Source organism: Lonchura striata, chromosome 2 (assembly GCF_050655825.1).
Source record: "Lonchura striata isolate lonStrDom1 chromosome 2, ASM5065582v1, whole genome shotgun sequence".
Lineage (NCBI taxonomy): Eukaryota > Metazoa > Chordata > Aves > Passeriformes > Estrildidae > Lonchura > Lonchura striata.
In genome coordinates, this window is record NC_140704.1 from 150,071,834 (window position 1) to 150,095,374 (window position 23,541).

Sequence of the window (23,541 nt, forward strand, 5' to 3'; positions counted from 1 at the left end):
ATCTATTTTAAATTGTGACTTACAGAAGGCATGAGTTGTGTTTTACTGATATTTATCAGTGGGATATGACACATTATTGACTTAAGGATTGCCGGAGCGTGAGGCTCTACCCTGGCCTTCTGTCATTAGGATGGAGGCTCCTGGCAAAGCTCTAGTTGTCTAAAAATTATTTTTAGAGAAGTAGAAGATAACACTTCTTTGTCTTGCTGATGGCTACATAAATCTTGCATAATGCTAAGTAAACAGCTGTACAGTTATTTGTGTAACTATCAATTGTAAAAACCACAGGGATGTGTTTTGTTAGCATAGCTACCTTCTAGTATTAAATATGGTTTGTTCGAATCTGCTGGCAGATTTTTAGACTGCAGACTTTGCCAGTGCCTTAAAGTGTGGTCTTAATAGTGCTCGAGTCTGTCTGTTTCAAGGGTCAAGAACTGGATATGCCATGGCTACTACTTCACCTTGGCTATAGTTTAAAATGTGATATTTGCATATTGAGATCTGATTTGTGCATTTTCTTGTGAAAGTTGTCAGAGGAGTCACAGAAAGTTTGTAGTACTCTGCAGTGCTATGTACATGACAAGGAGGAAAGATTATAGGCCCTTCTCCATGTCTCACCAAAACAAGTGAAACCTTGTGTAAGAGCTACCTGGCTGTGTTCATGTGCTTAAATGAAAAAGGTGAAACAGGTGCTTGTAAGGACTCTTGATACAGAATATTAACTTCATTTTGCCTGGGTCCTATGCACCAAGTAGTGTAAGATTCTCTTTACGTTGGATTTTATTTGCAAGTTACAGAACAAATGAGTTGAATTTTTGTTGTTAATGGATGCCTGACCTTGCAATTTAAAAATATTAATGCTTAAAGATCTGCAGTAGGTAAGTGTACAATAGGTACAGTGGCTAAATCACACAGTGATTTTAGCATTTTGTTATAAGTTATCTTCACAATGAGATAGTTTTCAGTGGAGTAGGTTGAGCATATGGGACTGGTGTCTACATCTACATCTTGTTTTTTTCCTGAGCAAGACTGATTAAACATCTGTTAATACCTTATACATGATTTTGACAGTTCCTACTGTGGTACTTCCTACCTTACTGCTACTATTAATCAGTCTAAACAGATTTTAGTGGAGTTATTTTTGATGTGAAGGTAGTAGGTGTTCATTTAGCTTTGAATTGCTTGAATAAAAAAGCCCATTCAAAATATTTGTCATATTGGTGACTGAAATGTATTTTCAGATCAGTGCAGATAGTAGTACTTAGACTGTAAAATAGAACTTAAAATGCCTGTGAATGCAATTAAATAAAGATTGGTTTGAGTCCTTCAACAGGGATGTTATTATTAATTTGAGGATTCTGAATGCTGTAGACATCATTCTAGCATGAACTGCTTATTTTATTGTAAATTGAAATTAGATTCATTGTCAGTCACTTTTGCAAAATTAAGGTGGCATATGAAAGACAGTTATTTGGAATTCAACTATTGTAATAATGCACATTAATTGAAACAAATTAGTGTGGGTTTTTTTATGCACAATTCATGCTCTTAATGCATTACTGTCTCTGCCAGTTCAGAATTAGGACCTATTATTGATGCAAAACTTGCAATTTTTAGAAGACTTTTTAAAGGATTAAAATATTGGCTAAGGAGAATAGGTGAAGTTTTCTGAGGCTCTTAAAGGAATGGGCGTGGGTGCAATAAAGAGAAACGGCATTAAAAATTGAAAATTCTGTTGCATTTTTTATATGTTTTAGACCCATTCAGGATGAGTCTAAATGTTGCCAATCCAAATATATTTAGTTCCTTATTTAAATATTTTGAGGCTATTTTTGTTTGATTACTTTAGTTCCCCAATTCTCCCTTTTTTTTTTTTTTTTTTTTTTAATGAAGACATGCTAATTAGTGTTTACTTTGGAAACATCTTGGAGGTAGAAAAAGGGATATTTGTCTAAGCATTTACTCATATCAGAAAAGGTTTAGTTGCTGAACTTGTGTGTTTTTCTGGGGGATTGTGATGCTATATAGAGTTGAAATTGGGAAATTCTGCATTTTTTTACGAATGTCTACACAGAGAAACTTCTTTGAAGCAAACTAGACTATGCTAAACATGCTTTAAGATACAAAATCAGGAGGCTAAGGTTGTCTCTTCTGTTTAGTGCAAAAATTGGAAAGGTTGTCCAGCTTCATGCTGATCAAGAGGGCAGGGAATGAGTGGTAGGTCTCTTAAACACTGTTGTAAGGAAGTCTGTGGGGTTTATTTCAACACATTACTTTTGGAATGTATTAAAGCCTTGGTGTGGTGATTGTAGTTCAAGTTTGTGCTGTGCAGTACTGTTTTCAGCTCAAAAGATGAGAAATATTGGTTGGAGAGGTGCTGATTCAAAGAACTTTTAATCATCCCCTAGTAGGGCAGGGAATAAAGGAGTGCAGGGTAAAAGATGTATAATCTAGACTATTTTACTACAACAATAATGAGATTAAGCTCTCATCAATTTAATCAAACTTAGAATTGGGTTCACCATCATGTGTACTCTGGATTTACAGAACTCCTGGAAAGAATGTGGGCAATTAGTCAGCATCTGGCACAGCAGACTTCTATGACTTGGATTTGTTGGGACAGTTTTAATATTTTTTTAAGAATAGGTGTTCTTGAAGTGTTTCTTCTGGGATAAATTCTGGGTTTTGGCACAGTGAAAATTTCCAAATAAACACTGTGGAATGTATATAGCCACTTTTTAGCCATTAAGGAAAACCTATTTTTTTCTCTGAAATTCTGCTACAACTGACTTGGAGTCCCCCTTTTCCTCTGGGAGCTTGTCTCTTACCAAAGCTTGACTGTGGTCCTTAGAGGGGGTCTTCATAAAATGCAAATGAATAAGTTGAGGTCTGTTTTTTGTAGTACCATCACTTTGATTTTTTTCTGATGTGAAACCAAAGGGAATCAGGCTGCCAGAGGAGATGGCCATCCAGCTCAGTGTTCTGTCTCCAGCAATGGTCAAAAGCAGTGAGCTTTCAAGAACTAAAAGGACAGGGGAAATATGTAAAGATACTTAGCCTTCACTTTGACTTAAGAGCTTTCTGAATTGAGAAGGGTGTGACTTTTCTAAGTCAACTGTGAAATTTTGAGAATTCACTGAGAAATATTCTTGCTATTGGGCTATGCTTCAGTAGTTGTACAACATGCTTGATTGAGTCAGTCTAAATTTTGATGTTTCCTTTTTGTAGATAGAAGGCAATAAAATTGCCCAAATAAAGCAACATCTATTGCTTCTATTGTATAATGTTAGTCATTTACAAACCCACTTGATTTAGGAGTATTTTAAAGGATAATGTAATTCTTTGAATATTTGCAGTTTGAAAATGAATGTGGAAACTACTTCTAGTGCAATTGCAGTGCAGTTCCATCAGTGCCCTGGTCTCTTAAGCCATGATCACATGGATATCCTTGAATGAGCCTTGCATTTCTCACTTTTTCTTCCATCCAAAGTAGGAAAAAGTTAGTACAAAATTATTTGGATATAATAGTGTGTTTGGTAAGACATCTGAATCTCAGGAAATAAAGTAGAAACTTCCTTAAGGATTTGCAGGCAAATTGACCTGGTTTGTTTCTCCTGATCTTGTGTAAAGGAAATATTGTCTTAAGGACAAATGCAGTAAATGTTTCTGTTTACTTTGAGGTTGACATTCATTCTTATATTTGTTATATTGATTTACTACAGACAAATAGGGCATCACTTTTCTCAGCATTAAACACAAATATTTTTATTGGCTTAGCTGAGGGAGCTAGAATCCTGGATTGTAGTTCTGCCTCAGGAAGATGAATTCTAACTGAAGAATAATACGAAACAATTCTCCTTTGTCATTATCTGATGTATCTACCACTGTTATTTGGGGAATTAACTGAGGATTAATCATTGCTTAGATATCTATGATTAAGTCTAAAGAAAAAAATCCATCCATGCAGTTATTACTGCATGCAGTTAAATTCTTGTTGCATTAGCTGCATCCTTGGTCTGAGAACATGAGATTTTAATCTCCAGCATTATGGGAAGCTTTAATCAAATGTTTATTTACTGTTTGTGATCTTGAAAATGGCATTGCTTCATATAGCCAAGCAGTGCAGAATGTAATCTAAGGATTAAGAAAAGGCAAATCTTCCTATCCATTTGACCTTGAAAATCTGATTGGATTTCCTCTGTGATCTGGAGTGATTTTTCCCTAATTATTTAAAGCTTGATGTGAGTGATATTTCAAGAGCAGATATGGATAAAATTCTAATGCTTAGTTGTATTTCCTGTTCGTCTTAGATTTCAAGTACAAAGAAATAAAAAAAAGTAAAATCTAAGATAAAATGTGATCGATGGACTGGACTTGGTTCATACAAAACTAAAGTATTTTACAATAGCAATGAAGAGGCAGTCTTAAATCAGTTTGATTAACATTAGACCATAACAGGAAAAAATTACTTAATCTTACTTTGTACTGCTTTGGCAATGGGCTATGGCTGTTTGTTAGTAAAGTAATTTGTCTTTAAAACAAATGGGGAAAATTGTGATCCGTTTTGCTGAGAGCTGATTTGCAGCCTCCTAATGGGTTTCAGTAGCTTCTTCAAGCAAAAAGAAAGTTGTTTAAACAGTGCAAGAAAAATAATAAAGGGTTTTTACTTAAAATGTTCAATAAAGTGTGTAGACACTTGGGGTAGGAAAACTGATTTTTTGCAGTAAGTAATGTGTTTCTTTTAATAATTACTTTAATGACTTGTAGTTCAGTATCTACTAGAGCAAGAAGAGAACGGTCTTATGTTTTTTATCAACTGAAAGTAGTCTCATATTATGAGCATATTTAGCATTAATCACATTGTTGCAACCAAGTCCTTCAAATACCAATTCAAATAACTTTTCTAAGCTAAAGTATTTAGGAAATACAATTAGCACTGTATTGATCTTTTAAGGAATTTAAACAGCTGGCTCAGCTGAAGAATGGTACTGAGGTAGATAGAACTCTGTGTTTAATTCTTCAACTGCATTATAAGTGCATCTGAGGTGTCTAAAACAACTCATTTCCAGGTGTAATATTTCTTGGCACTTTCTAGGAAGCCACTGCTGATTAATAAACTTGTGGCTCTCACTTTCAGGTGGGCAGGGGGATTGCAGTGTATGCCATGCTGTGCATTTGGGGATAACAGCATATGACTCAACATGAGAAGACAAAATTTAGCTTTACTAGTTCATACAAACTTGGTGGGCTTTGATGTTGAAGGTGCTTTTATTTTGTAAATTTAGATTCTTCAGGAAAGAGTCCTTTACTCTAACAGTAATTGCAGTGACTGAGAACTCATAAATGTCTTGCATCAGACTGGGATCAACTGAACTACCTGGGTCTTGATGTACTGCTCTGTCACAAAAAAAAATACAACAAAATGCATAAATTAAATTTTAAATTTAATGGATTTTAACTGTGCTTTTCTGACTTAGAAAAAAATTTAGTCCTAATATTTAATGATATTTGGAAACTTTGACTTCTAAAAGATAAGTCACCTGATTTCAAAGTGGGAACACCACACCCTATAAAATTTTAGTCTTAATTTCACCTGGAAATGAGTTCCAAAGTAAATTGATGTAACTTTACATTTGTTTAATTGCCCATAATTCCCTAGTCTGTCATGTGGCATTTCCAAATGTGCATTTTTACCTGGATTTTGACTATTGAAATGTTTTTAAGTTGTTGTTAGCTGGTGGGACAATGATGCTGGAGGTTTTTTTTTTACTGAGTATGATGAAACAAAAGGACATGCTGGAGCAAGGTTGTTTTGATAGGGCTTCTCCAGAATTTTTACATTGCTACAATCCATAGGAATCAAAAACTTTGTACAGACTCAACAAGAAGTTTTGGAAGTACAGCTGGGAATTCTTTTCCTTCAAGAAGCCTTCAGATAGTCTGAGGCTGCCTTCAGGTAGTCTGAGGCTGGTTTTACTTTCTTAGTTTTCAGGGACTGAAAAGTAACTTGGATAAATTATTACCTATTTTGTGTTAGTGAAGTTAAAACTTACATGGAAGTTAAGTTTCAGTTATTAAAAAAGACGTTGGCATCTTAATTTCTGTGGTGGTAGATGGAAATGGACTGGTATTCATTAAACAAATCTGCTAATAATGCATGGATTTTTGTTTGTAGTTAGAAATTTATTAGTTTATTCTGTTTTTCATTGGCCCTAATTTCAAACCAGATTGTCTTTGAAAGTGTACTAAAGGCTGGTTTCTCCTTTATTTTTGGCTGGTTTCTTTGCGTTCAAGTTTTTATTACAATCTCCTGTTGGCCTAAGATCACGTTCCCATTAAAAAAACTCCAAGGTCTTGATGAATATCCTTAATTTCTGGTGGTCAGGTAGAGTAGAAGGGTCTTTCTTGTAACAGATTAACAAGATATATGGAGATATTTGTGGAGGACAAGTGCTACATTCCCACAGAAGAATTCTGGCACTTGTGAAATGGGTTGGATTTTGGTGCATGCTAACATGTTTAATGCTGCAGCCCCCAGCATGATGGACCCAATCCAGTAAATACCTCAAGAAGTGCTTCACTTCATCTCCCTGTATGCTCCTCGTGAATCCTCTCTGATGAAATGAAATCTGCAGCTTTTCATTAGCACACTGGAGAGTCAATATTTGGAGAAAAGTACAATCAAGAGTCAGTTTTGTGTGTACCTTTGGAACGAATACTCATGCAAGCCAGGGCTTGAACTTCTAAATCCCATTCCTAATAATTCCATTGTTGGTATAACACTCATCTCAGATTTTTGGGTATGGTCTATGTACCTCAATTACATTTCTGAAATTCTGAGAGATTAACTTGACATTTGTTCCTAAGTGCACTGTAGAAAAGCCACCTTTAAAACGGATACTTTATTTATAGAAGAGGAATCAAATTGTTGAATGTTAAACTAATTTATGTGTTTTAATTTATACATGCTCAAAGCTATCCAGGCATGGTTTTCACTACTTGAGCCATATAAAAAAATGTATCCTAAGTGTTAAGTGAGTAGTGTTTGCAATGCTAGTTCAATGTGCTGGTATAAACATGAATATACAAAAAAGGGAAACATGCTTTACTCTGTTGGCCTTATATAACCAATTACATGTATTAATTGCACAGTATGTCATAAGTATGCCATACAGTATGAACTTTGAAATTTGTTTATACTGAATTTGAAGATTCTCAGCTTTTAGATTGTTGTATTAAATTGAAAAAATAACTTTTTTCTTTAACAGAAATTGAAAAATTCCAAAAAGGAGAAGGAAAGGAAGAAGAAAAGTATATTGATGTAGTCATCAATAAGAATATGAAGTTGGGACAAAAAGTTCTGATTCCAGTAAAACAATTCCCTAAGGTAAGCTAAATTTTCATATTTGATAAATTTAAATTCTTCTAAAAGATACTTCACTAATATCTTAAATACTCTTTAATGTAACATTTACAACTATTACCAGTCACCACTGTTACTCTCCTGCAATCTGTTCTGTAGGAGCTCTAAGGTAGAAGTGATTCTTGTTGGAATAAATGTGCAGGAAAGTGGTGCTGGTCACAAAATGGTATATTGAGAGCAGTAATTGAACCATATTTTTGGGATAGCAGTATCCTCCTCTTCAGAATATCAAAAGGAAAAACAAATTTTGAATTTCAATCTGATGCCAGGCTTTGAAACCTTCTCATTGTAGCTGGAAGTGCACCTTAAAATGCACAATTAAGGATCTAATTGTGTAAATTTTCTTCTCATCCTCTTAAGTTTCAGCCATTGTTATTCTTGAATGAATTATAGCTTGACTGCTAAATTATGCAGTCTGTTCTGGAGGGGTAGAGACTGTTTCATTAATATCTTTGCCCACCATGAATTCTTAACACTTCTTTACTGCCAAGTATTATCCTGCACTAAAATATTGCTGCCTGGAAGCATTTATGCAACATTCACTAGGCTGTGGAACTTTATTATTTTGGTGCTGCTTAAATTTTAAGGTTAATGTTATGACAGTCAGATTAGCATTTTTTTAATTTGTTTGAAATGGGTTTTTATTCCTACTAGAAATTGCAAGACTATCTGGTTCATGGAGGAAAAAAAGTCACCATTCCTTCCTCCTGTTTAGGAAAACCTTTTATAATTGTTTTTTTTCTGCACAGTATCAGTGTTTTTCTTACAGGCCTGTGCAAGATAACTTGCAGGGATTTCTTTGCTGCTGTTCAAAGTTTCATGAAATATTCCTTGAGTGAGTGCAAGGCTTAACATCATGTGGGCATCCCTTTGAAACTCTGACTTAAGTCATCTTTATGGCTAAGTAGAGCTATATACAAGCATGCAGAAACATGAAAATGGGAAGATGAAATACAGGAACCCCTTACTCCATGGTCAGTGTTTGCTAACAGGACATTTTTCTTAATGTTGAGATGTAGATACTTGAGCTCAGGGACAAGAAAGGCAAACTGGCTATTAAAAAGGGAAACACTGCCTTCTGAAAGATACTTCTGCTTCTTTATCTAGTGTCAACTTATAGGACTAAACACTGAAATTATTTAGGATAGCTAGTAGGAAAGCTCTTGCCGTATTCTGAATGGCTAGAGATGCTCTGCTTTTTGATTCTGACCCATAATGACACTGAATTGGAATAAAGCCTCGTGTGTGCTATGGAAAGAAGCCTGAACTTATGTCTAGGAAGGTCCAGGGTGCAAAATAAAACAGCTGTGCAGAACAGACATGTTATGTGAGTTCTTTCATCTCTGCTAGGACTGCTCCACAGAAAGGAAAATATTGGTGTCTCTATAAATTTCTTCTTCCTGAGTGAATAAAATCCTAGATACATAATATTTAAGAATATTTTTACCCCAGTATTTGGGGGCTCAACTTCTCTCAGAAATTTCCATTTTATTGCTTATAGATGAATATTTGATAAAGGTTGCTCATTAAAGATTCTGTAGACTCAAAATGAACTAAAATTTCTCACTGTATAGGAGTATTCTGGGAGGTGAGTATCAGTTCAGAATTATAATAGGTACTCCTGATACCTCTCAAAAGCCCCTGCCCTAAACCACAGCGAGTCACTGCAATTTGCTATCACTTGGTATTAGAACCAGGCTTTTGGTTTTATTTTTGAGATTTAATAAATTACGATACATTGTATGAAGTGACATAACTTCAACATGGCAAACTAAGTACTTTATCCTGGCATACTGTAGTCTGCAGTTAATGACATGAGTTTTAGATGCCTGTCCATGGAAGAACAAAGTCCTTGTGCATAAATAAATTTTTGAAGTGCTAGGCCTATTTCTCTTTTGTGTGTTCAGAGGAATGCTCAGAAGTTAGAGGTGCTTTGTCAAGATTTGTGGATAGATTTGGGGTTGTTCCAATCATCTTGGTTCCTCTCAACTCTATGTAGAGTACCTGTGTTGGATATTTATCCATGTTGTCTGATTGGTGACAGATAAGGTGGCTTTACAAGCTGTGCATGACAAAACTGGTGAACTCCTTTAACAGGGTTACAGGGTTAGTAGATAAGGGGATAAGGGGAAAAAAGTGATGTCATCTACATGGATTTGTGTAAAGCATTTGACACTGTCCCATGTGTCACTCTTGTCTCTAATCTGCAGAGACAGGGATGTGATGGATGGATGGCTTGGTGGAGAAGGAATTGGCTGGATGGTCACACTCAGAGTTGTGGTCATTGGTTCAGTGTCCAAGTGGTGATCAAGGGCGAGTTCCTTGGGGACTGGTACAGGGACTTGGAGCAGCAGTCAGTATTTGACATCTTCATTGGTGACATGGACAGTGACACTGAGTGCACCCTCTGTAAGTTCACTGACCCAGCTGTGTGGTGCAGTTGACACACACTGGAGGGACAGGATGGCATCCAGAGGGACCTTGAGAGATTGGAGAGGTGGGACTGAGCAAAGCTTGTGAAGTTCAGCAGGGTCAAGTCAAGGTGATCTCTGTGAGTTGGGCCAATTCCAGACACAAATACAGGCTGGGCAGAGAATGGACCAAGAGCAGTCCTGAGGAGGACGACTTGGGGTGTTGGTGGAAGAGAAGCTCAACATGATCCCAAAATGTGCTCTTGCAGCCCTGAAACCAGAGGTGTCCTGGGCTGCATCCAAAGCCCTGTGGGCAGCAGGTGAGGGAGGGAATTCTTTCTCTCTGCTCTGGTGGGACCCTACCTGCAGTGCTGCATCCAGCTCTGGGGTCACCAGAGCTTAGGACATGGACCTGTTGGAATGAGTCTAGAGGAGGTCATGAAGATGACTGGGGCTGGAGGCACCTCTGCTAGGAAGTTGGGGTGAGAGAGTTGGAGAAGGCTCCAGGGAGACTTTACAGTATCTTCCAGTACCTAAAGGCTTACAAGAGAGCTGGAATTGGACTTCTTACAAGGGTGTGAAGTGATTGGACAAGTGGGGATGGGTTTAAATTGAAAGAGGAGGGATTTAGATTAGATAGTAGGAATAATTCTTCACTAAAAGAGCAGTGAGGCTTCTGGTATAGTTGCCCAGAGAAGTTGTGGATGCTTCATCCTTGGAAATGTTCAAGGCCAGGCTGGATGGGGCTTTGAGGCACCTGGTTGAGTAGGTGTCCCTGCCCATATCAAGGAGTTTGGAACTGGATGATCTTTAAGGTACCTTCCATCCTGTACTTTCCTGTGATTCTCTTCTACAGAACTTCCCAAAAAATATTGTGGTCCTCATAAAAGCATGAATGTTTTGCATAAATGCTCTGTGCCTCTGCACTGCTGTTCTGTGTATGTGTGCAGTTTCCTAGACCATTTTACCTGTGGTAGGTGTTGGTATTGCTGCAAATGTGTTGTTGGTAGAAAATACTAAGGGAGAATTCCTCAGAAAAATGGTTAAAAAAATTGTTTCTCATGTGTGAGTTTTCTTTCTACTAGTCAGTTTTGATGACCAATGCTTCTGAACAAGAAATTCCAGACTTAAATATGGATGAAATCTGTGAAAAAAAAAAAAAAAAAAATCTTCAGCATGTCAGTATTGAATTCACAGTTCTGCTATCATTCTGGCATGTTTGCCTGCCATCCACACTAATGCTGTTTCCTATTTTGCAAGATCCTGAACAAAGGCATCTCCATTTTTTCAGGATATGTAGTCTTTATGGGGTTAGTGACGTGAGAATCTGCTGTTTAAAGCTGACAAAGTTATTATAATAATTGATAAATCTCTCAAATGGGCATTAGATTACAGTTTGGGTTTAACTAACTTTGGTAACAAGGAAGTAGTGAGAAAAAGTTTGATTCAGCTTCATTAACAGAATATTCCCATAAATAAACAATCCAGCTGTTAAACTAGATAAAAAAAAACAAACACCTGAAGTTGTTAAAATTGCTAAATCCTTAACAGTGTTAAATTGATGAAAATTAAAATAACCACAAATATAAGTGATTTTTGACAACAGAAACTATTCCTTTGCTTGTATTTGTCGTGGATGACTCCGGAAAAGAAAGATGCCTCTTCTCTTTATTTATTATTGATATTTAATTAATCCTATCCTAGTGTTTGGTTATAAAAGAGGTCTGTGAACCAAAACAACCCATCAGTGCCCTGCCCCCAAGCAAGACAGCTTGCTAGACCTGAAAAGTATATTACATTGCCTTTTCCTTCTTTAAAACTTTCCTGTAACTGATTCCTTGAATAAATCATAATAGCCTCAGCACAGGTCAGGCAGTCCAGGCTCTGATCAGATCAGCCTGGCATGGTAATGCTTGCTCACATTTCCTGTCCTGTCAGATCCATTCTCATGAGCCCATGGCTGGGTCCTGTGCAATTACCTCTGACAGCCCTGGAAGGTGACAGGTTAAGTGCAGCAGAAGCTCTTCAACTGAAGTGCAGAGCAGCTGGGTTTCTGTTGGAAAATAACCTGGTAGACCTCACATTCAAAAGTATGTATTGCACTTTTTTGGTCATCTTTGCTTGCCCTGAAAAATGATGAGTTTTTGGTCTTTTGCTTAGTGCACAAATAGTTGAGTGTTGCTGGTGATGTGCTTTACTGGCCTCCTCTAAGAGCTCTTGGTTCTTCCTGTGATACTCTGTAGTCATATCCCTTAACCTTTGTCTTATTCAACCCTTGGCAGTGTTAGTTAACATGGTTCATCTTATGCTACAGATAGTTGGTCTGAATGTTTTTTTTTCATTTTTGGACTTGGATGGAAGGTGATGGAATAACCAAGACAACCTGAATTTTGTCTGTGCTATGTAATAACTCAAGATGGTTAGTCCCAGGAGTTATATTCAGTTTCTCCTTGAGGCTGGTTGTGCATTTTAGATTTCCTTGTGTTATTTACAGACTCCTGTAAAAAGGTCCCTGATTTAATGTCTTTTGATATGGTGACAGACAGTCTTACTTGGTAAGACAAAATCTTATGGAAACTCCTCTATAGATTGCAGGCCCAGTCACACCTTTTCAAAATATGATTGTGCAGAGGCTTAGAGTTTTTTTATTTAGTCCAGCCCTGCAGATGCCTCCAAGAAGCCTGAAATGCTGTGATATGGAAATTAATCTGAGGTATTTAGGTGAAGATTGAATGAACTTTGGTAATGCTGTCTGCAATCCTGTTGTAACTGGGACATCTACTACCAGTGAGGATTAACATGGGCTTTTATGCAGCCTTATAGGGAAAGGGCCAACTTTTTGAGGTAGAACTGATAAATCTAGTTACCTATAGAAAGGTGTCCATGTGCATGCTGGGTGTCTAAACTGTAGGTAGTAGAATAAGATTTTGTCAGCTTAGGGCACTAAGGTTAGAGTGACTTGCTCTTTGATCTGCTGAATACCTCAACTGACTCCAGGTTGTGTGTGAGAATCTGATGCTTAAACCTGTATTTTTGTTGTGTTTTGTGCTTGAAAATAATCTTCAAACTTTCACAGACTTAAAGGCATAAAAGGTAATCTGACCCCTCAAGGAAGGTACTGATGTAGTTGTGGAGGGATCCTGGATCTGTCCCAACTCTGCTATGAAGAGCCGTCACGTGTGCAAGGTGTCTCAGAGCTTGGTTGTGTACTTGTGAGGCAGGAAGGTGTCATCCCCCTCCCATACATTTAATGGCTATGCATTGTGAAGTAGTTTAGTCTCAGAACCTGATTTTGCTTTGTCAGTTTCTGAACTTGGGTGTTCTGAATTAAAATAGTGAAAAAAAATAGTTTCCATCAATGGCAAATGGAATCATGATGGCTTTCCATGAGATGGATCAAAACTGTGGGGAATAATTATTTCTATTTTGACAGGCTAGCATCTTAAAAATTGCTCATAGATTTGCACTTAAGTACTGGGTAAATCTCAGAAGTTAGGAAGAAATGGTCTGTTGTTCCCTAAAGTGATACTTTACATATATTTTCTCAAAAGTTACTGACTTGTGGAACTGGTATCCATTAAACTTTTTAGCTCAACTTTTAAAGTGAAAATACCTGTTTTAAAATAGCATTGTCATATACAATATATCTGCCACTGTTATGTAATAAGTCGTGGAGAGATTAATATTTTAATCACATGACTAGTTAGAAAGCAATTTTTCATAATAGCTCATTTCTTAAAGCAGAAATGAGAAAATGTCATTGCATAACCTGAAGTAATGTGGAGGAACAAGCATCGATAGTAATAGCAGAGAACTTTTGAGCAACTTTGTAGTAAAATTGACCAGGCTTTCTGCTATGAATAAATGTTTAAAGACTTTTTACTATGGTACATGAAGGAGAGTAATTTGTGGTGTAACATTGATGCTTGAAGCACTTACCTTTCTATAAAAACTTTATCTTTCTGAGATGAATAGGAAAAACCTTGATGTTTGCCTTGTTTCAGGTCATTCTAAAGGAAAGTGCTCTGAATCTTAATTTTTTTTTTTTCTGGTGGCCTTGTCACAGAGAAGCCATTGCAGAAAACTAATATGTCAAGAAAGCTTTCTATGGCTTTAATAACAATGGAGTGCGTAAAGCTTTACAGGAAAGCATTTGGTCAAGCATTTATACTTTCACTAAGTGTTTTAAGCTGGATGAACCATTCTTAGCAGACTTGCCTTGGTTGGGGATAAACAAGGATTACTTTTTCTATTACATCCCCTTTCCTGTAATATATACATTTAAAAATGCTGTAGCACTGGCATTAGATTTTTTTTGTTAAAATTTATATAGTAGATAAAATAGTTCTGAAGAGATTATCATGTTCTTTGAATGTTCTTTGTATCTGTGTTTCTCCTGAAATGTTTTCAGGGAATAATTTCAAGCAGTGATATGGTAAGAAAACAAATCTCTAGACAACTGTTCATGTTTTGATTTGGTGATTTTCAAGAAATGGGTGCTACACAGTGATGCCCATAATTTCCACTGTATGGTAACTGAAAAAAATGCTTTTTAAAATAAGGATTTATGAACAGCTAAGAAAGGACACAATTTTGAAGCAGAAGCCTTATAACTTATTTTTTCATTGTTTTTATTGTGAAACATGTTTTATATTTAAGATGTATTTTAAACTAGAGATTTTTGTTACAGACTTTAGGAGAATCTGTAAAAGGGAAACAGATACACTTCAGTACAGTTGACCAGTATTTGGCAGCTAATGGATGCCATGATCTAGAGAAAAATCCTGTTTCCTAGGAATTTGAGGAAGGGCTGTTGCACTTTACCCACAAAGTAAACCAGAGGTTCAGGAGGATGTCATGTCAGTGATCTCAGATTTTAGGAATAAGAACACCTCTCAAATCTTCCATCCTTTTGCTCAAACTAATGTATTATTGGATGATATTTTGTTCAGAGGGTACCATTTATCAACAGCAGAATATTATTTGGTTAGAAGTGTAGCTGAGGTGCTATTTTTTCCCATTTTATCTAATTGTTTCCTCCCAGGTCTGTGAATCTGAGTCTCAATACTGTTTTTGCAAAGATGGCTATAATTGAGGTATCATATTTGTCAAATCCTTCAGGGCTGGTCTAGAAGCAAATTTGAGTTGGGGACTTTATCTCCTCTTTTATATGCCATTGTTCATGGTTTACTGGTACTTACCTAATACATTAGAAGCTGTCTTAGTGCAGAGACAGTTCCTGACTTGGCAAAGGTGATCCAGCGTAGAATAACATTTGTGGTTGAATCTTAAGAGTTAATCTCTCCTGTAGAACTGAAAACTTAACCAGCTTGCACTGGAATACAGTGTGACTGCTTTAATACAGTGTTAAGCTGAAGTTAGTGAAGGTAAGGACAATTTTTGGTATTTACAGAAGTTTTGAGGTGATTGTGCTGTTTGGGAGTGGCAAGTAAAGAGGGGAGTCTGGCATGTCTGGTTCTGATCCAGCACTAGTGAACATGATTGTTCTGTGCCAGGCAGACCTGCTCAGATGTCTGTATATAATTCAGAGACAGTTTATAACCTTTGAGTTCAATAATAAATCTGAATTTATTCTTTGTTCATGTGCTCTTGGGGCAAGTAAACCCTAAATGTAGAACATGGGAAGCACCCATGCAACTTGTATGTGAGAATCTTGTGTGAGAGCTAACCTGGATCTGCCAGGCTTACTTGCTTCTATAACACCAGCAGATAAACAGGATTTGTTAAATTTGTAAGTAAAATTTTTTACTGTGTGCTGGATTTGTACCTTTAGGTTTGAATCATTCTATTATTTGATGGAAAGCAGTGTTTAAGGAGTAATAGTAACTTAGTGACTGATACTTTGAGTGCTTCTATATCTATGAAATATCTCAAAATAAGCTTTTGATCAGATGTTTCCAATTTGATGTAAAAGGGAGATAAACCAATAGTTTGAACAAAATGCAGTAGCTGTTCAAATTAAATAATCTGTTTTCTACTTAAAAGATTCATTCAATATCATAAATGGGTTTTATTTGTGGAATAATCAACTGAAATGTTCCAAAGCCTTTCAGTTTTATTATGTGGGAGCAAAAATACTTTGTGAGTGTGTTTCAAGCCATATTTTACTAACTTTTGTTTGTGCTTTTAAGCTACACCTAGAAGTATTGTGCTTTTAAATCAGCAGAATTTCAGACTTGCAACACAAGTTTCTAATACTTCAGACTTGTCAAATCAAATATTTGGAGCCTCAGTGCACAGAAAAGAATAGTTCAGTGGATCTCAGGATACAGACAATACATTTTCATGGTCATTAAATGTGTCTAGAACATGTCATCTGTGCAGTCCTTGTATGGCTTCTGTAGTGTCTGACTTTGGCACTACAGATTTCATGATTTTTAAAAGATGACAACTTTTGGAGGTATTAAAGTTTGGTACATCAACTTTTAGATTTACACAACATTAAACGACTTGGTTTTAACCGAAATAATATACCTGGGGTAAAGAATAAGTGTTTATTTTTGTTCCCAGTAGCTTAAAAGGCTGTTATAAGTAGACATAAGTAGTCTTAAGTAATGCTTGAAAAACTGAGGTTGTGCTCCTCTACATGAAAGCTTTACTTTGAGCTGAACTAGGAGTTTCCTTTAAGGAAACTCTTGATAAGAAATAATTGACATCTCAAGGTTCAAATTTGTTACAAATTCTTTCATTTTGTTTGCGTTCCTTAGTTATATCTTCAGAAACAATAAAATCAGAAGTCCAAGTTAAAAGGAATCTCTAAAGAACATCTGTGCCTTCAGATGTTCCACCTTCTGTTGAAATAAGGATTGTAAATTAAATTGCACAGGACCCCATCAGTGGCCTTGAGTCCTGAATATTCTCAGCAAGAGAAATTTCTGCCTGTATCTGTTCAATCTTTCTGATTAATTTTTTTATTGATTGTATCTTAGTATCCATATGATAAAAATGGACAACTCTAATAAAAAAAAATAAGGAAATTCCCTGATAATTTTTTTATATGACCTGATAATTTCAGAAAAGACTAGTTCATGCAGGGCCTTAAATTTAATAAGCTCTGTGGACTTTAGTTGCCTATAAGCCATTTTCTCAACAGTATTGTCAGGTCTACATTGGGAATTGAATTTGCAACTAGTAAGGGGAATAAACTTATATTTCCATATTTAGTTGACCTTTAATGCTTGTTTTCCTTTTTGTCTAAAGCTGAAAGAAATGAGCTTTAGACTTTCTGCATTGTAGGGTGGGTGCAGCTCGGCCTTTGTTCCATCAGCACTTCCAGTGTAGCAACAAGAGATTTGGGACTGCCATTGCCCCGTTGTTAGGTCCTTTAGAGTAACTCCAGATGAACAGGGAGATCAGTGCAGCCCAGCTTGGCTCTTCATTGACACAGCTGTAGAGGGACAAGCAAAGAACTGAGGAACTGTTTCATAAACTTGAGGCCATAAGGCTTCAGCCTGTTTGCTGTCCAACATCACTATATTTTATTTCTGCCTAAAACTATCTTTTTAAAATGATTGTGTCACTTCGGTTATTGAGTCCCTCAACCTTTCTATCTGTTGTAACCAGTTTTCCAGCATTGTTTATCAGGCAAAGGGGGAACAATACCTTTTCTAAGCTTCCTTTTCTGGTTGGGGCATCTGGAGAAGCTCTTTCTGTTGCTCTTTGTGTCCTTTGCCAGATTGAGTTTCAGCTGTGCTTGGGCCTTCCTCACCTCAGCTCTACACAACCATTCTTCATCTCTATACTCTTCCCAGGTCACTGTTTGTGTATTTGTTTCTTGCCCTTTAGTTTGACCAGCCTGTCCCTGCTCAGTCATGGGGGTCTCTTGCCTTCCTTGCCTGAATTCTTGCTGCTGGGAATCACTAACTCTTGTGTCCAATAGAAGATCCTTAAAGATCTGCCAGCTCTGTTCCTCTCCCTCATCCCTGAGGGCAGTCTCTCAGGGTCTCCCACTGACTTGCTCCCCAAGGAGCTGGAAGTCTGCTTTCCTAAAATTCATGAGACCAACTTTACTCCTTACCTGATCTACATCCAATGCATGGTCGCTGCCTCTAATCCTGATGTCCCATTGAGCTGGTTTGCCTTGGTGACCAACAGATCCAGTAATGCCTCCCCTCTGTTATCTGGGTCAGGAAGTTGTCCCACGTGCATTCCAGGAGTCTCCAGGGTTGCCTGCAGCTCACCTTGCTGCTTTTCCAGCAGATGTTGGGGTGGTTGGAGTCCCTCAGCAGGACAAAAGCCTTGGGCATGATGCCTTCTGTTAGTTGGAGGAAGAGGGCTTTGTCAACAGGCTCCTCTTGGTCTGGCAGCCTGTAGTGGACACCAAGTTATCCTTCAGTTAGATACTTCCGTGTTGCTAGAGCCACTGACATTCTAATAATTATACTATGTGATTGTACTTAATATTTTTTAATTTATGATCTAATAATTTACACCTATGACCAAAAGCTGATCCAGCAAAATATCCCTTCTAATTTACTCATTGCTCATTAATTTACAATTAAAAATCAAATGAGATTAATGTGGTGTTTTATTGGCTTTTTTTTGTTTTCTTACAGTTCAACTTTGTGGGAAAACTTTTGGGTCCACGTGGTAATTCTCTAAAGCGTTTACAGGAAGAAACACTGACAAAAATGTCTATTTTGGGAAAAGGTTCTATGAGGGACAAGACAAAGGTAAGGCCTGAGTATGTCAGTGGAGTTTTGATACTTAAATTTCTGAGGAGGGGAACAAACCTTATAATGAAAATTGGAACAAATAAAAAAGCATAGGAGAGCCTAATATTGATTATTGGTTAATGTCTCTCTTTGGCCAGTAAAATTCAAGATTGCACATGCAGTGGGCAAACCAAGCCCATAGATGTCAAGTAATGGAAGGCAGAGAATTTTATGGGAGCTAAGCTGCTGTCAAAGGGGGATACTGGAATGGGAGCAAGTTGTAGCTTTTGTGCTGGTGTTCATGGGAAACAAGAAAAAACCTGAAATGCCTAACATGTTCCCAGGGTTATGAGATGTAGCCAGTGAGTGAATGAACTCATTTTCATTTGTATGCTGTTATAAAAGTTTTAGTGTGTAGTGTTTTCATAGAACCACAGAATATCCCGAGCTAGAAGATACCCACATGGATCATCAAAGTCCAACTTATGGCCTTGAAAGTAATGGATAAAGTAATGGAAGCATTCCCAAGTCATGTTGCAGAACTAAAATAAAATACAATAATAAAATGAACTTAGTAAAAAAAGCACAGAGTGACCTAAAATTTTGGCTATGGGAATGATCTTAAAAAAACCTGTGTTGAAATTCTGTATGTTTTGTTGAAGGTGCTGATTGAAATACTCTTTTACCAGGTCCTGCCCAGAAAATGGTAACTCTTCCATTGCTTATTGCTTTTATCAGCCAACTTGATTGATAAGCACAGAGAGAAAGTTTCTTAGCACTTTTTTTTCTACATAAACTAACTGCACAGTGATTTTTTTTTTTCCTCTTTAGGAGAAAAGGACAAGGAATGTGTGGTGCAAGTATATACTAAAAAACAGTATGGGGAACTCAACTAGCTTCCAGTCCTAGTGGCTCATATGTTTTGAGTAACTGTGCCTGAAATATTTAACTGAGGGGTTCCTATTAAAACTAACTATTTGAGCTGTGGCATTTATATTAGGTTACTCTCTATTTTTATGATCTCTTATTTTTATTGACAAAATAATGATTTTACTGATGGAGTCTAATCCTGCTGAGTGAACTCTTCGTTGTCTGGGTGTTCTGACAGCGAGCTAGACTTTTTTTTTTTTTCTGTTTTAAACATCTTCATAGTTAAACACAAATCATGTTGATAAGAATGTTATTCACGAGGAGCAGAAATGGATTGTCACATGTAAACCTCAACCCATAATTAGGGGTGTGAAGGGGAGATTTCAGCTATCATTGCAACTTACAATTTTAGTCATCTTAAGGGTGAAGTGCTAACCTGGTGCATGCCAAATATGGGAAGCTGCAGGGGAGTGTTAGTCTTTTAGACAACAGAACTGCTAATTATTTGATATAGTATTATCTGGTTTCATCCCTTTGGATCAGTCAAGTACACACAGGTGAGGGGCAGCCTGAAAAAGCAAATGCTGCCCTTTTGGTCTGTGAATATTTTGCACATGACTGTCAGTATTTGAGAACTGCGCTCTCCTTCACTCCATTGAACTCAGCTTTGCAGTCATTGAAGTGGGTTGGGTGAAGGAATATGAAAGAAATAAGCTTGCTGCTGAAATAGCTAGTGAACTCTTTTTGCTAATGTTCTCTTCCCTCATTTCATATGCTGTTAGTTTTATGTCCAAATAGCACAGTTCTGTGAAGGATGCCACTCATTGGATAAAGACTTCAGTGAGAACGGCATAGTAATACTGAGATTGAAATAATATTGGTAAAAGAAGCTTACTCTTGTGGAATATTAGATCAAACCTGCTTCTGTAGACTTTACTTTCAAGAAGAGTGTCTTCATGAAACTGGTGCACCTGGGAAGACTCTTGGAAACATTCCTCCTTGTACTACAATTTCTGTATGTGAGCAGATGCTGTTGGCTCTTATTTCATGTTACGTTTTTGGTTGCAGATATCTGAACATGAGTGAACAGTGTCTGCAAATTCCTCTGGAGAAACTTCAACACTTGCATTACAATGCTTCAAACAAGAATGTGTAAAACCAATCTTTTTCTTATCTTCTAGGAGGAAGAGTTGAGAAAAAGTGGAGAGGCAAAGTATTTCCACCTAAATGATGACCTACATGTTTTAATTGAAGTGTTTGCTCCACCTGCAGAAGCATATGCCAGAATGGGACATGCATTGGAAGAAATCAAGAAGTTTCTCATCCCTGTTAGTACTTTTTTGTCTTTATGAGCATTCTTGAATGAGAAATATTATCTCTAAAACTGAGCAAGCTTGTCTACCAAAGGAGTCCCTGGCTATTGCAGGGGGTAGGAACTCAATGATGTTAAAGGTCCCTTCAACCCAAACTGTTCTTTGATTCTGAACAGTGCACAGTATTGGTGAGGTCATGTTGCTTGATTTCCTTTGTGAAAGAAATTATAATTGTCAAATACTTTGCATTTTGGTACAGGCAGTTACTGGGTGAATCTGTAGCTGTCCACACAAACCTCATGATCTGACCTATAGTGAAAGAGAAACTTTTCTTGCTTAACTAGTCATATGCAAAGTATTGCAGACTACAAATAATTGTAAAAATCTGTAAAATGTGTGCCTTTCCTGTGTTCTTGGTACATGTGAAGCATCAGTTCTTTTTAGGAATTAATACATTTGAAGCTGTAGTATTTCTCACCTGTAATCCTGGTTCAGTGCTGAGAATTATTACAGGTTTATCTTGAGTCTTCATTTTTATGTGATATGTGAGCTATACTTATTTTCTGGTCTATGCTTCAGCTTCCATTGTATAAAATGTATAAAAATGACATCTGGTTTCCAGTACAATTTTGTACTCCAGGTTTGGGATATACCTAGGTTTCTAATGTCTTCCATTAGAAGATAACTTCATTTGCTCCTCATGTAAGAAGCAACCTTACTTCTTTTCAATCTTAAACTGCTTGAAAAAAATATAGCCTCTCTTAGGAAGCTCTGGAGCACCTGAAGTGATATTTGTCTGTATGAAGTTCCCAACTGCTTTAGCTCTTGAGTTTTAGCTCTTCAGTGATCAAAGGTGATTGGTGATCAAAGGAATAGTATAGAAAGCAAAGCCTTCTCAAGGTGTATTGACTTCTGTTTATTTTTACTGCTGAAAATGTTACCCAAGTGTTAGTCTTTATTTATGTCAGATCTGGGAAGTGTGGAAACCTGGCCAAGGAAAGTTTCCAGAGGCATGTATCTGAGTGACAGCAGCTTGGAAATGTCTGAGTGGAGCCAGAGTGGCTGTACTGGGGACCACTTGGGGTTATCTCTTGTAGAGTTGGTGCTGGTGACTTAACAGTGCTCCTAGTCCACATGTATGAAACCACCCAGTGAGTGGCTGGGCACTGGAACAGGCTCCCCAGGGAAATGGTCACAGCACTAAGCCTGGCAGAGTTCAAGAAATGGACAGTACTCTCAGGTGCATGGTGGGACTTTAGAGGTGTCCTGTGTAGGGACAGGATTTGGACTGAAATGATCTCCCTTGTTCTCTTCCAACTCAAGCTATTTTATGAAACTAAGTCTCCAGGTGATTGGAGCTGTACGCTCCTTGTGTGTTTCTTCCAACCTGTTTTTGTCTGAATGAAGTCAGTTCAGGTGGCCCAATACTATGCTGTGGTATGAACCAAAGCATGATAAATGACAGTTGTCAGTAGGTTCATAGGAACATGTCCTGATGTGAAATAACACTAATGTAGATGCACTTTAGGACAGCTAAAAAGCAATGTTATCATTTTATAAAAAAATCAAGCATCACATTGCACATTTGTCTGCAGGTTCCAAATTGCTTTTTTCTTGATGCATATGAAAAGCAGTGAATGAGTGTACTACTGTTCAGACATCCTCACTGATCAGACAGGGGATACTCTACAGAATATTTGTAGGAATGCTGGGCTGTCATAATGTCAAAGGTTACTCTATTTACAGGATTTGTGATTTAATGGTGTGGATAGATAAGGGGGAATTAAGTTATTGGCTATTCTGGACAGCAAACAGCTGCCTTTTTTAGCTAGAAATAGGTTTAATTTAATAAATGCTTTTTGCATGTGCTGGAAGGAAGGATATGCTTCATCCCTATGCCCCCTTCATCAGAGGTCTTATTTTTCTTCATTGAGCTTGATTTCCCTAATGTTGCCATAAATGAAGTAAGCTTATCAAAACCTGGTCATTAGTGTGTTAAGCCAGTAGAATTACAGACTGATAATGAGCAATTCTATTGACTGGTGGCTATACATTTTTCCATCTTTATTTTTTGATCATTGCATCTTTATTATACTGAGCTGAACTGATGCTACATAATCTTTGAACTGTGGGATCAAGCCAACAGTATCTTAATTTCCCTTTGGCTTTTCAAATGTAAGTTTATCAGAATTGCTCTAAATGCCCTAATCTCTTTTGCCTGCCCCACCTTGCAGCAGCCACTGAAGGAATAAGGAACAGCTTTTTCTTCTCTAGAGCTACTGTTTGGTTCACTGATGCAACTTGTTGTTTTTTTTTTTTTTTCTCCAAAGTCTGTTGTAGCTTTTTTAAGGAATTACCTGTTTTATTTCAGGAAAGATGTCCTGATATGAGTATATATGATTATGATCATAATTTGTGTTCCCCTTACAATGTAGGGTCACTCTGACTTCCTACAGTTTTAGATGCTAGATCCAATTTATGCATATGGTTATTGTTCCTTTTTCAGATCAGTGCTGAACATAACACCATATTTGTTGCTAAAATGCAGCATACAGAATATCCTTGTGGTAGCTGACTATAGCAAAAATGCCTCAGCTTCTCTTTTTGGAACCATGGCAAGTATCCTTGCCTTGAAATTTAACCTCAAGCAGCTGCAGTGGTGTAATTTCATTTAAACTATTTGCATTACTCAACCCAAAAAATGAAAACTGTTTTTGAGGGTATGTTGCCTTGAGTCTTACCTTTCTTCTGCATTTGGAATTGCAGTTTCTGACTTTAAGTATATCTTTTATCTTCCTTTAAATTAGCCAGACTCTTTAGTTCTTCCCTTTATTCTGTCCAGACTCCTT

The 23,541-nt window shown here is 37.1% G+C and overlaps 1 protein-coding gene across 3 annotated transcripts in view; it reads left to right on the plus strand.

Annotated features, from left to right (window-relative positions):
- KHDRBS3 (KH RNA binding domain containing, signal transduction associated 3) overlaps positions 1 to 23,541 on the plus strand; it is an 87,789-nt gene that overhangs the window by 16,840 nt on the left and 47,408 nt on the right. For all 3 annotated transcript variants that reach the window (XR_013339652.2, XM_031504112.3, XM_085572595.1), the window contains exons 2-4: positions 7,269 to 7,387; positions 18,411 to 18,527; positions 20,561 to 20,707. Coding sequence is in view for 2 of the 3 variants with exons in the window: in XM_031504112.3 (XP_031359972.1) it covers positions 7,269 to 7,387; positions 18,411 to 18,527; positions 20,561 to 20,707 (383 nt within the window). In the remaining variant the exon portion in view is untranslated. The remainder of the gene's footprint in view (positions 1 to 7,268; positions 7,388 to 18,410; positions 18,528 to 20,560; positions 20,708 to 23,541) is intronic.